Raw genomic sequence first — 14,894 nt, forward strand, 5'->3', positions numbered from 1 at the left:
ACAGCGCTACAACTGCTTTAAAATCCGCAGTCTCCATAGACGGCAATGCATTTCTGGGCAGAATCTGCAGAAATAATTGACATTGAATTGCTATTTTTTTTGTATATATATATTTTTTTTTTTTAGATAGTGTTTAGATTTTCCGATTTCTGCAATAATTGCGAAAAATAAAAAAATATCATTTTTTTTTAATACTGTTGTCTCTTGCGCAAACTGCAAGATCGCAGAGGCGTGTCGTGGCCGTCCCATAGGACTATATTACATATTGCGTTATGGCATTGTGTGTAGATGGTGCGTGCGTATTATCGTCGGCCGGTCGTTGTGCTAATCTGTTCCATTATTGTGCGTCCTAACTACACAAAGGTGTGAAGTCAAGGAAAGGAAACAAAACTCGGTTTATTTTTCCCAAGTTGTGCATCACTGCTCCATCCACCCCCATCAAGGCGTTGAGCAAAGTAGGGGAGGGGTATCTATAATAGAGACAAAGGGACCTGTGCTGCAGTGCTGAGGTTGAGTCAGACTGGAGAAGACATGAAGGCGAGAGGAGCTCTGATTGCTGCCCTCCTGCTGCTGAGCTGCCATATAGGTACTGTGACCTTTTATATATGTTACGTAGGTCTTTGCAGGTGGATACATCATTGGGTTGAGCATTTATAATAATGGCATTTTTTATTTTTGTATTGTATAAATTAGTGTTTCCAAACCGGGGTGCCTCCAGCTGTTTCAAAACTACGACTCCCAGCATGCCCGGACAGCCGTTGGCTGTCCGGGCATGCTGGGAGTCCTAGTTTTGCAACAGCTGGAGGCACCCTGGTTGGGGAAAGCCCTATTCTAGAAAGCTTATATATCCTCTGCGGTAACCGTTATTATCATGGACTCTTTTTAAGTCCTCTAAATAATTTGCATCCAGACTTACAGATGGCAGATCCGGAACACAAAGACGATAAGAAAACGTTACGAAACGCACGTGTGACCTGTCTACGTGGTGTTTCTAAGAGGGTGTCGGGACTGGGATGCCAGGAATTGCAGCTGCTGTCGAAATAAATACTGCGACATGCCAGTCTGTGCTATCAGGGGGTGGGCTCCACGGGACCCTATGAATAAACGCGTGATGCCAACGGCTGATTGTGTATATGTGTGTATATATATATATATATATATATATATATATATATATATATATATATATATAATATTATTGTGTATTAATTAGTGGTGTTCCCAAAAAAAAAAAAAAAAGTCTACCATGTTTGGTTGGGTCGACGAGGCGAGCGGCGTCCATCGCTGTGTTTCTCACGTTCTACAGCATGCCATAGCGATGTTATGTCTGGTGCCGTTTATAGAAACTAGCTGCGGTAATAAAGGGTTAATCCATCTAGCAAGGTGGTGGTCATCCGATGGATGAGGTCACTTCCCAGTTTCCACCGTAATTACTTAGCCTGGAGCTGTTTTTAATAGAATTCCTAATTTTTCACCTTTTTTGGTCACGCCCGTGAAATCTATCCTGTACGAAAACACTCAGGTGACCACAATTTGGGTGTGTAACCTCAGCAGACTACAATGGCTTAGGCTAAGGGGGGGTCAGGTTTCATTGGGAGTTGTCCCTGAGTGAAAAGTCCAGACATCTGATGAATGAAAAAAGGAATGTCTTATCTCAACAAGTGCATGGAGATGTGACGGGTCTTTAGTCCCTGATGAAGAACATTCTTAGGTTGCGTTCACACCACGTTTCTTGCATTCGGGGACCGGCTCCGCCCGGGAGATGGAAAACCGGGAGCTCCCGTATCCCAGCCGGACCCGGCCCAAATCTTACTTAATGGCATGAGCCGACCGGAGTCAGATAGTGACCTCCGGTCAGCTAATTTTTGCCACGTATCCTGTTTGGTGAGCGGACTAACAACCGTGATATTAAAGGGGTACTCCGATGAAAAACTTTTCATATTTTTTTTTTTAAATCAATTGATGCCAGAAAGTTGAACAGATTTGTAAATGACTTCAATAAAAAAAATCTTAATTTTCCTCTGTAGTATTCAGCAGCTAAGTACTGGAAGGATTATTTTCTTTTTGGAACATAGAGCTCTCTGCTGACATCATGACCACAGTGCTCTCTGCTGACACCTCCTGTCCATTTTAAGAACTGTCCAGAGTAGGAGAAAATCCCCATAGAAAACATGTATGATGATTTTGGACCGTTCCTAAAATGGACAGAGATGTCAGCAGAGAGTCATGATGTCAGCAGAGAGCTCTGTGTTCCAAAAAGGAAAAAAAAAAAATTCCTCTGTAGTATTCAGCAGCTAATAAGTACTGGAAAGATTAAGATTTTAATTTTTTTATTTTTTTTAATAGAAGTAATTTACAAATCTGTTTTAACTTTCTGGGACCAGTTGATTTAAAAACAAAAAAAAAAGTTTTCCACCGGAGTACCCCTTTAATTCGGTCACTAAACCAGATAGGGGGCAAAAATTAGCTGACTGGAGTCACTATCTGACTCCGTTTGGCTCAATCAAATGAGATAGGGAGTGTCCAGTTGTCCCATCTCCCAGCCGATTTTTGGTCCCCGCATGTAAGAAACGTGGTGTGAATGCAACCTTACCAAGGACGGTGTTCCCCCTAGCTTGGGGACCTCTTTTTGTTACTCTTTTTACATCCCCCTCGGGCAGTTCACTATTCAGTATAGTGTTTCTCAAGCGCGGTCCTCAAGTCCCCCTCCCCCAACAGGTCATGTTTTCTGGATTTCCTTAGTCTTTCGAAATTACTAAAAAAATTACTAGACTAAAAAAATCCTGAAAACACTAGAGGTACTTGAGGAAACACTGCTTTCGTGGAAAGACCCCACACATGAGCTGCCTCCATGGGGTCTGCGTTTCTGTGTCTCCTCTCTGCCTATATCCCTGAAGCAATCGGGATCATCACTGCTCGGAGGTCTTTCAGCCCCTCGGGGTTGTTCCATCTTGCTCCTTGTCAGGACCTCCACCATGGACTAGATTTATTGGGAAATAGTGTTGATCCAGAGACTTATCGTGAATGCTGTACAGTGACCCCTCGACCTACGATGGCCCCGACATACGATCATTTCGACATGCGATGGCCTCTCAGAAGGCGGCATCAACAGACGATGCTTTTGTATGTCGGGGCCATCGCATAAACAGCTATCCGGCAGCGCAGACTGCTTCAGCTACCACCGGATAGCCGTTTACGGTGCCCCGTGAGCTCCGGTGATGATCACTTACCTGTCCTCGGGGCTCCGGCACGTCCTCTTCGGGATTCCCTGCATCGTCGGCGCTCTCCATCGTCGTCATCACGTCGATGCGCACGCCGTCCCGTCATCCAATAGGAGCGCGTGCGTAGTGACCTGATGGCGGTGACTGAGAGTGAGGATGCCGGGGAAGCAGAGGCCTTACCGGAGCGTCGGGGACACCTCGGGGATGCGGCGACAGCGATGGACGGCGACATCCCGGGCAGCGGTGATGAGCGGTGACGGTCCGGAGCGGCGGGGACAGGTGAGTACAACTTCCTCTAACAGTGGTCTACAACCTGCGGACCTCCAGATGTTGCAAAACTACAACACCCAGCATGCCCGGACAGCCGTTGGCTGTCCGGGCATGCTGGGTGTTGTAGTTTTGCAACATCTGGAGGTCCGCAGGTTGTAGACCACTGTCCTATACATTACATTGCACGGATCCCTCAACATACGATGGTACATTTGGAACGGATTACCATCGTATGTTGAGGGACCACTGTATTTGGAATCTGGAAAGAACTTTTGCCTTCCTCCGGATCAACACAGTAGGGACCCAGTATAGGACCCATAGGTTGAACCTGTTAGACTTGCGTTTTTGTTTTTTTTTAAACCTTATCAAGTATGTAACTCCCCACCTCACTGATGCGCACACCCTTTCCCCCAAAGCCTATGGTCCCAAATTTCACATGACCAGAGCTAGACTGAGTAGTCTCTTGTGAACTACACGTGGGAGGCCTGATGCCTAAGGGTGGGAAACTGGGTCCCGAACTCAATGACATGTATAACAAACCAGCACCTCCCCCGTACAAACTGGGCAAACAAGGTTCACAGAATGCAGGCAATAGGGCTGCAGGCGGGGCCCCATAAAGCTGCAGTTCCCCCCCCCCCCCCCCCCCCCCCAACTATATAAACATGGGTATCAGATCAATCGTATTGAACTACAGACAGAATGAATACAACATGTCAGTTCATAAAGTAGACTGTGTAAAAACAACCCCCACCTCAATTGCAAATGTTTTTTTTATTTTTTTTTCAATTTTACCCCCAAAATAATGTTTTGCAATACATTTTATAGTAAAACGAAATATGTCAAAGTACAATTGGTCGTGCAAAAAACAAGCCTCCTATAGGTCTGTGGATAGAAAAATAAGAGTTATGTCTTTTAGAAGGAGAGGAGGGAAAAAATGGTAATGCAAAAATGTAAATGGGCCGTGTCATTAAAGGGGTACTCCGGTGAAAAACTTTTTTCTTTTAAATCAACTGGTGGCAGAAAGTTAAACAGATTTGTAAATTACTTCTATTAAAAAATCTAAATCCTTCCAGTACTTATTAGCTGCTGAATGCTACAGCAGAAATTCCTTTTTTTTTTTTTGGAACACTGATGACATCACGAGCACAGTGCTCTCTGCTGACATCTCTGTCCATTTTAGCAACCATGCATAGCAGATATATGCTAAGGGCAGCATGGTGGCTCAGTGGTAAGCACTGCTGCCTTGCAGTGCTGGGGACTTGGGTTCAAATCCCACTAAGGACAACAATAAATAAAGTGTTTATTATTATTATTATTATTATTATTATTATTATTATTATTATAATAACGTCAGCAGAGAGAACTGTGCTCGTGATGTCATCAGAGAGCATTCCAAAAAGAAAAGAATTTCCTCTGTAGTATTCAGCAGCTAATAAGTACAGGAAGGATTAAGATTTTTTAATAGAAGTAATTTACAAATATGGTTGCTAAAATGCTGACATCTCTGTCCATTTTAGCAACCATGCATTGCAGATGTATGCTAAGGGCAGCATTGTGGCTCAGTGGTTAGCACTGCTGCCTTACAGTGCTGGGGACTTGGGTTCAAATCCCACTAAGGACAACAATAAATAAAGCGTTATTATTCTTATTATAATAACGTCAGCAGAGGGAACTGTGCTCGTGATGTCATCAGAGAGCATTCCAAAAAGAAAAGAATTTCCTCTGTAGTATTCAGCAAGCTAATAAGTACAGGAAGGATTAAGATTTTTTAATTGAAGTAATTTACAAATATGTTTAACTTTCTGCCACCAGTTGATTTAAAAGAAAAAAAGTTTTCACCGGAGTACCCCTTTAAGGGATTAAATGGACAACAATAGTGTGGTGTGTGTGAACATACCCTAAGGTGCCTGATACAATGTGAACCAGCCTTACTGCTACATCTCTATTACTTACCAGACCATGAAGGAATGGGATGATTGGCGGATAGGTGGATAAGAGGTAGGAGATAAAGCAAGAAAGGGGGGGGGGGGGGGATGGGATTACACAAGACTGAGGTGTAAGGAATGAAGGTCCCCATTACCAGTAAGAATAGGGTGCCAATGTATATTGCGGTGGAGAGCAGCGGGTGCGATACCTTTCAATTGTTTGAACAGAGTTGTGATCACCTAGTGACTCCGGTCCATATACACCATTTTAACTGGACAACAAAGCAGACCATGCATTTAGGTCTGGTTAAATAGCATGAACTGGTAATGGAAGTACCTGTACATGGGCAACTGGCCAACTTTTCCTCACAACAGCTTGTGATAAATCTCCCCCTTGGTCTCTACTCCGTAAAGTCTGTTTGTTTATTTCCCCCCATTCCCTAATGTAAAATGGCCTTGAGTAGCTCAAACCTGCTGCGCGTGTACGCAGAGGCAGCGAGTCTGGTTGCCTAGGTCCCCACCACGCTCTGTATGTGCCCGTCATTACGCGCGAGTTAGCTCTGTGCAGTAATGATAGCAAGGTGCTGCAGCGGACATCCCGGGGGTCCCCAGCAGCAGGACCCCCGCGATCTGACATCTTATACCCTATCCTTTTGAATAGGGGATAAGATGCTAGGGGCGGAGTACCCCTTCTAAGGCCTTTTTTTTTTATTTTTTGATCCTGGATTTCAAGGGGTACTCCACTGGCCAGCATTCGGAAGTAAATGTTCCAAATGCTTTTTTTCATGCTGCGGGGGTGGCCAAGCCTCTCATGACATCATGACCACGCCCCCTCCCATAGACTTGCATTGAGGGAGCATGGCCGTAATGAACCGAGGGGCATGGCCGACCCCCTCAGCGTGGGAAAAAGCATCCGGAACGCTTATTTCCAAATGCTGACCAGTGGAGTACCCCTTTAAGCACACAAAGAACACTCAAGTTGTCCTTTTTAGTGCCTGACTTAAGTCTTTCTGTCCTTTATTCTAGGTCATACCCTTGACTGCTATCAATGTGACTATGGGACCTGCTTATTTCCCTCAAAGACATCATGTGGTCTTCTACAGGTGTGTGGGACGGAAACCGCAAATTCAGGTGAGTAATAAAAGGGGGGGGGGGGGGAATTAACCTGCAATAGACTACTCTTATATGTAGCTATTATGGAACATTTTTTTTATTTATACTACAGATACATAGATTCCTTTTGCACCATCAAAAAATGCTTTATTTGTATTGCCTAATTTTGTGGATAACTAATTCATGTTTGCTTATCTTTTAACTCTGTGTTCTCTGGGCTCCTCTGCTATAGTTAACAGTAATTGTCGGCATCCTGTTTTTAGGAGGATTCCAAAGGATATGTTTAGCAGAGGAAGTAACTCAATGTGGAAATACACTGAGAGACGATTTGCCTTAGCAAAAAAAAAATACAGATTAAAACTGAACTGGTTTTTGAATCCAGCCCTCTGGAGAGAGGGGGTTGGACTTGGGGTCTTCTCCCTCAGCCTTTCCAGAAACTTCTGCATAGAAACTGAGTTGGAAACTTGCCATGTGAGCACTCATCTTGAGTATGCAGAGTATGCGACTGTTTAAGCCTTACACATCTGTATTACCACACAATACCCCACACACAGATTTAAAGGGGTACTTCGCCCCTAGACTTCTTATCCCCTATCCAAAAGATAGAGGATAAGATGTGTGGGGGGGTCCCGCAGCTGGGACCCCCCGTGATCTCTGCTACAGCACCCCAGTCATCCGTGGCACAGAGCAAACTTTGCTCCATGCCGGATGGTTGGAGATGCGGAGCCAAAGGCTCATGACTTGCGTCACGCCCCCCTCCCAATGCAAGTCACTCCCCCTCCCATAGACTTGCATTGAGGGGGTGTGGTAGACATCACGAGGGAGCATGGCCATGATGTCACAAGCCTCTGGTCTCAAAACAAACGCTGGGTGCTGCAGGGAGATCACAGGGGATCCCAGAGGCGGGATCCCCGCTATCAGACATCTTATCCCCTATCCTCTTGGATAGGCGATAAGATGTCTAGGGGCGGAGTACCCCTTTAAGCACTTAGGAAAGGGTTCCTTAGCCACACAACAGCTTCTTATATTTGTAGCTGGGACACAAGGCTTGGCTTCCAGCTGACTGTCTGTCAATCAAGCAGGGATGGGCAGGGGCCAGCACTCGGCACTTCACAGGCTTGGAAACGCCTCATTGACACTTGGCACCAGAGAATAAAAGAATGTTATGAAGGCACGGACAGTGTAAGAAGACACATGATGCCTTTTAACAGAACCGTTGTCTAACAGTATCAGCAGTTTGGAACAGAACATTCCACATTCTCGTTAGTCTTTATATATCAGACTCCGCGTCTAATTTCTTAATTTCTTGCAGGCTACCTTAACTTGAAGCAGAAAGGATGTCTGAGCCCTACGGACTGCCTGAGTGATTCGTCTGTCACCTACCTGGGTGTGACCGTGGCTACCACACGTTCCTGTTGTCTCACCTCCCTATGTAATTCAGCAGCTGCTCCTAAAGTCTCTGTCCTCACCGGAATCGCCACCATGTTGGCTCTTGCTGTAGCCAAAATTTTCTAGGCCTGTATCTATTACAGCTGTGTTGTTTTTTTCCTTCGATTTTGCACTGAGCCATTGTTATGTATACTTGTATTCGTACTAACCATATGTATACATCTATTCGTATGCAATTCCTGTGCTTCTAACAAAAATTGTACTTATCCCCCAAAAAATGGCTTGAATGTCTTCCAATTTTTAATAAATTTTGTTTATATTTAACTATGGTGCATTTCTTCTTTTAAAACTTCTGTGGATATTAATAGATTATAAATCAGATTTACACTTCCTATAGGATTTCAAAATGAAAGGAGAACTCCCAGTGGTCAGACTGTGAATAGGGGATAAGTTTAGTTTTGGCTGGAGTTCTCCTTTTTTTAAAGTGTCTCCAGAATGGGACCCAGAGAAATGAAGAAAAGTTTCCTTGTGACTCCTGCAGTGATTGGCTAAACCATGTACACCCTCGGCTATAGCAGTAGGTCGCGGGACCAGAGGAGCCGGGGTCGGAACACTGAAGATGACGTGCCGCTGGTCAGTGACGTCACTGCGTGCACAACCTCCCGGCGGCCCCTGCATTTTTAAAGTTAAACGAGTATTCCAGCGCAAAATAACTTATCCCCTGTCCAAAGGGGCCCCCCGGGATCTTCTGACGGGGCTGCAGCAGTCTGCAGGAAGTGAAGTTTCATCCCCAGCAGAAAGCCGCAGCAGACGCGCCTCTTCATGTATCTCTCTGGGGTACATGGAGGGGGCTTGTTGGCCGCCGCATCATGTGGGGACAGAACGCCCCCTTTCCAGCATACTGCTGTTGCCCCGTCCAGGAGATCCCGGGGAGCCCCAGCACTCGGACGCCCCCCCCGTGATCTATAACTTATCCCCTATCCTCCATGAGCGCCAATGATGCTCTGGCGCGGCCAATACAATATTGTCAGCCATTGCTCCACCAAGGCTTCTGCTCACATCTTCATAAAAGCAAATTAGGTTGGTTTTACAACTTCTATCTTTAGTAAACCCATGCTGGCTGTCCCTCATAACAGTATCACCCCCCATATATTCTTCATGTAGTCCCTTATGAGCGCCTTACACAATTTTCCCACAATAGACGTTAAGCTTACCGGTCTATAATTATCTGGGGAAGACTCATAGCCCTTTTTAAAGATCAGCACAACATTTCCTCGGCACAATACCAGGCTCCAGAGATTTTATAAATATCATGAACAAGGGTACAGAAATTTCTGAACTTGTTTCTCTAAGAACTCTTGGGTGTAATCCATCCGGTCATGGAGATTTGCTTACATTCACCTAATTTAATATACCTTGCACCATATCTGCATTGAGCCAGTTCAGTACAATACATGTGTTGCCAGCACTGGCCCGGCCTGCGTCAGCTCCTCCCTCTTTCTTCGTATATACAAACCTAAAGAACCCATTCAGTAGCTCTGCCTTCTGTTGATCCCCAGTGATCATTATTTAGAGGTCCTACAGGTTCTGACTTTTAGATTTTGTTTCTTCCATTTATACAATGAAATCAGTGTGGAGGGGGGGGGGGGAATTTGCTTTCTTTGGCCAGAATTTTATAATGTTTTAGTCTTAAAAATCCCATAAAGCTTAAAGGGGTACTGCGCCCCTAGACGTCTTATCAAAGAGGACAGGAGATAAGATGTCTGATAGCAGGGACCCCACCTCTGGGATCCCCTGTGATCTCCCTGCAGCCTTTGTTTAGCGGCCGGAGGCTTGTGACATCATGGCCATGCCCCCCTCGTGATGTCATACCACACCCCCTCAGTGCAAGTCTATGGGAGGGGGGTGGCAGCTATCACGCCCTTTCCCATAGACTTGCATTGGGAGGGGGTGTGACATCACAAGGGGGGTGTTGCTGTGACATCATGAACGGGGGGGGTGTGGCTGTGACATCAAGATGTCTGATCGCGGAGGTCCCGCCACTGGGGACCCCCGCAATCTCTGCTGCCGCAGCCCAGAAATCTGGCGCATGGCACGAACTTCGCTCCCTGCTGGATGACTGGCGATGCAGGGCGGAGGTTTGTGACATCATGGCCACACACCCTTAATGCAAGTCTATGGGAGGGGGCGTGAGGCCATCACAACTCCTCCCCTAGACTGGCATTGAGGGAGTATGGCCGTGACGTCACAAGCCTCCGGCGCTGATCAGACATCTTATATAAGATGTCTAGGAACGGAGTACCCCTTTAAGTTTTTGACAACAACTTCTTCCAGTCTGTTCTGAAGTGCAGCTCTTAAAGGGGTATTCCAGGAAAAAACTTTTTTTTATATATCAACTGGCTCCAGAAAGTTAAACAGATTTTGTAAATTACTTCTATTAAAAAAATCTTAATCCTTTCAGTACTTATGAGCTTCTGAAGTTTAGGTTGTTCTTTTCTGTCTAAATCCTCTCTGATGACACCTGTCTCGGGAAACGCCAAGTTTAGAAGAGGTTTGCTATGGGGATTTGCTCCTAAACTGGGCGTTTCCCGAGACACGCGTCATCAGAGAGCACTTAGACAGAAAAGAACAACCTTAACTTCAGAAGCTCATAAGTACTGAAAGGATTAAGGTTTTTTAATAGAAGTAATTTACAAATCTGTTTAACTTTCTCGAACCAGTTGATATATTAAACGTTTTTTCCTGGAATACCCCTTTAACCCGGGGAAATTATGATGATTGATATGATAGACTTGTGTCTTAACTGTTCCATGTAAAAGTTTCTTTTAAATGACAGTGACACTTATTAAAGTTTTTTTCCCCAGTAATCTGAAGACTTTTTAAAGTTTTCCGTAAATTAAAAACAATAAGTCGTATGTTGATAAACCCCTTGCAAACTAATGGGGAGCAAAAGCATACTGCAGCATACTGTGGCCTATAGTGATGCTTTGCCCAAATTTTGTTAATGGAAAGAATAGAGTCCTATCTTGTCCATTCTCTCATGAATATATCTATGCTGCTTTGTTGTACTGTATTTGTTTTGTTTTATTTTGACAGGTAAAGTGGCCATAGGTCGCTGTGTCACGCTCCCTGAATCATGTTGCATTTCAGCTAAGCAAGTTGGTCATGGTCTTCACCCAATCAGCAGAAATCCAACCAGGGTGGTTTACTAGTCACGGTGGTGGCCACTGGTGGCTATGCAAATTGACCCCATATACTAACAATATCTGCGATGGAGCCTGATTTGGGAATTGTGACATGGCTACCTGTGTCACCACCAATGTCACTATAGCCCAAGTCTACAACACTGGTGGTGTCCTCAGGTGGAGCCACCACAGTAGTTCTGGGAAGTGATCAAACTATTGTGATAGCCTGGGGGAGTAGGGTATGGGGAGTGTAGCTGTGCGGTGACTAAAGGGTGCTTGTTATGCTCCTCAGTAATGCTTGTCCTACCGCCACCCTTCCCAAGAGCGATAGGGAGGTAGATAATAATGGAATGTCCACAACCGGAGAGTTTTCTGAAACAGTGGTAACTTTTACTGAAGATTTTATGCAAGCTTCATAACCGGAACAGTTGCTATACATGCAAGCTTTCTTTGGAGATTGACAAAGGTTGGGACTTTAGCAGTTTAGAGTCTTCAGGACAATATGCGCTGTTCCACTGGATGTAGGGGATTAGTTGCAGTCCAGTAGTCACGCTAGCTTTAGCGGGGGTAGTTTAGGACTCACTATTTAAGTTCCGCTGAGGCCGGTAGGTTTTCAGGCCTAGCGTGTCTTTGCAAGTTGCGCAGATCCGTCCTGCTAGTCCGGCATCCACGAGAGCAGCAACCCAAGAGAGCGATAATTGGCTACAGCTCCCTTATATGGGCAGGGGCTGGACTAATGCTAATTGGTCCAATACTTGTGTCAATCACCATTACAAAGGATTGTGGGTAACACGTGACCCAAAGGTCCTCCAAAATACCATAGAGTTTATTAACATGGTCACATGACCGAAGGTCCTGCGACGCTAAACAAGGTAAGTACTATACATCCTATTAAATATACACATTATTACCTAATATATATATACATGTATTAACAGTATAGAATTAAAGTAGAGAAGAGGCAACTAGAGGCTGTCCCACATGGGGGGACCCTACCTGAGCGTAGTTACTCTGACTTTGGGGACCACCACACTAGGTACGGTATGCAATACGGTACCGGGACACCACAGTATGACTCACGTCTCCAACTAGAGATAAAGACCCATTTACAGGAAAGTAAGGTAATCTGAGCATGCTGAAAGTATTCACACCCAGCTCCGAGATGGAGATAAGGACAGAGTGGTATGATATTGTATTAGGGGGAGGAAGGGACAAGATTAGGGCTATAGTTGCGCTAGTGACCACTCAAGGCTATGATGATGTCTCTTTCTGAGTATGCAGACGAGATTCAAGGCAACAGCTTTACTGGGCAAAAAAGAGAGTGGATAAGTACTGACAGTATTGTACAGCACATTAGACCAATCCTTTAAGAGTACCTCTCATGATCTTGTTACATTTTATAATCCTCCCAGTTCACTGCCCCCATCATGATAAACCACCCCCTGCCTTTATTTTTATTATTTTTTTTAGTTTTCTACCTTGATATTGCTCTTTTCTGCTCAGTCTCAGTCAGATTCACAGACTGGGAGGGGGTGTTCCCCAGCAGGTGTGACATCATCTGAAGCCATACAGGGAAGAACTTCCTCCCTCACTCTGCTACACACAGTCCAGATCCGTTATAATTGGCTAAGGCTGTACACACACCCCTCAACACTTCAGACTGCCTTTTCTCCAGCAGGAGTCGAACGTCTGTGCAAAAGATGGGGGGGGGGGGGGGGGGGAATGTGCTCTGGACAAGTAGGGAGACACCTAGTGGATGTTTTTTTAAACACAAATAAAACATAGAAAACTTCATTTATTTTTAAAGGGTAACCCTCATTAAAATAATTTTTTGCTATTGCACTTCTTATGGTAAATAAAAAATATTTCTAATATACTTTTGTTTAAAAGAAAAAATTAAGTTTTCCATGTTTTATTTGTGCTTAAAAAAAGCTCAAGAGCACATTTTCCCCCATCTTATACACAGAGTTAGGACCGAGGTCCAAACACAGAAAGTGTAGCCTGGAGGGCTGAGGGGGAGGTGTGTCCAGCCTCATCATAGCTCCTCTCACACTTAACTGCCATATGCTGTTGGTCGGACACACCTCCCTCAGCACTCCAGGCTGCACTTCCTGTGTTTGGGCTTCGGTCCAAGGTTTGTGTATAAGATGGGGGAAAATGTGCTCTTGAGCTTTTTTAAGCACAAATAAAACATAGAATTTTTATTTATTTTTTTAACCAAAGTATATTAGAAATCTTTACCATAAAGAGTGCAATAGCAAAAATTAGTTTTAATGAGTGCCCATTTAAATATGAATTATTATTCCATATGAAACCGAGTCCATCCTAGTCAGCCCTCCTCATCCCACCACATGGTACACTGCTCAAAAAAATTAAGAAAACACTTAAACAACACAATGTAACTCAAAGTCAATGACACTTCTGTGAAATCCCACTGTCCACTCAGGAAGAACACTTATTGACAATCAATTTCACATGCTGTTGTGCAAATGGAACAGACAACAGGTGGAAATTAGAGGCAATTAGCAAGACACCCCCAATAAAGGAGTGGTTCTGCAGGTGGTGCCCACAGACCACTTCTCAGTTCCTATGCTTCCTGGCTGATGTCTTTGGTCCCTTTTGAATGCTGGTGGTGGTTTCACTCTAGTGGTAGCATGAGACAGAGTCTACAACCCACACAAGTGGCTCAGGTAGTGCAGCTCATCCAGGATGGCACATCAATGTGAGCTGTGGCAAGAAGGTTTTCTGTGTCTGTCAGCGTAGTGTGCAGAACATGGAGGTGCTACCAGGAGACCATCAGGAGATGCGGAGGAGGCACTAGGAGGGGAACAACCCAGCAGCAGGTCCGCTACCTCCGCCTTTGTGCAAGGAGGAGCAGGAGGAGCACTGCCAGAGCCCTGCAAAATGACCTCCAGTAGGCCACAAATGTGCATGTGTCCACTCAAACGGTCAGAAACAGACTCCATGAGGTTGGTATGAGTGCCCAACATCCACAGGTGGGGGTTGTGCTTACAGACCAACACCATGCAGGACGTTTGGCGTTTGCTAGAGAACATCAAGATTGGCAAATTCGCCACTGGTGTCCTGTGCTCTTCACAGATGAAAGCAGGTTCACGAGGGGCATGGCTTGGCACGCTGGAGAGAAGAAGCTGCGCGTGAGAGCTCCCAGCAGGGCCGACATTTAGAGGGCTAATAATGGGCTATGGGAGGCAGATCCAGAGCCAAAAAAGCACACCCGGCTTCATCTCACCCTAGTGATTCTGCCAGCCAAATCCCGGCTTACTTTGCACCGGTGAAGCCAGCTGCAGGCCCGACAGCGCTGCAGCCGTGGCCCCTAGTGACTCATCCTCCGGTCCCTCCTCACTCCTGCCCGGCACCTGCAGTAACCCCCGCGGTGCATAGAAGACCGGGAGACTCACCACCTCAGCTGCCTACAACAAAGGACCAGCATCCCGGCACACACGCTTGGTGCCGGCTGCGCTGACTTCCACACGCGCACAGGCCCTGCCGGCTTCGCTGCGCACGGAACTTCGCGTGCAGGAGGAAGACTTCCCTGGACATCGGGTGAGTGGAGCGCCCTGCCTGCACAGACGCTGCACATGACAGCCTTAGCTACTGACAGGGGGACCCAGGGGATGGAGTCCCAGACCCCTGTTGTACTTGCAGCCCTCTCCAACGCGACAATGGGGGCCATACCACCCTCTCCTTCATCTGAGGTGATGCTACACCAGCTCCCTGTGACCTCCGAGGGTAGTGCAGCCTCACGTCCTATAACCAACCTACCATCTCCC

The 14,894-nt window shown here is 45.7% G+C and overlaps 1 protein-coding gene across 1 annotated transcript; it reads left to right on the forward strand.

The window, feature by feature from the left end:
• Nucleotides 1-331: 331 nt before the first annotated feature.
• On the forward strand, nt 332-8,242 carry SPACA4 (sperm acrosome associated 4). The gene is made up of 3 exons (XM_056540072.1): nt 332-586; nt 6,443-6,547; nt 7,842-8,242. Exons 1-3 carry the CDS (start codon nt 532-534, stop codon nt 8,042-8,044), a joined length of 363 nt encoding a protein of 120 aa, XP_056396047.1. The 5' UTR covers nt 332-531; the 3' UTR covers nt 8,045-8,242.
• Nucleotides 8,243-14,894: the final 6,652 nt, after the last annotated feature.

Source organism: Hyla sarda, chromosome 9 (assembly GCF_029499605.1).
Source record: "Hyla sarda isolate aHylSar1 chromosome 9, aHylSar1.hap1, whole genome shotgun sequence".
Classification (NCBI taxonomy): Eukaryota; Metazoa; Chordata; class Amphibia; order Anura; family Hylidae; genus Hyla; species Hyla sarda.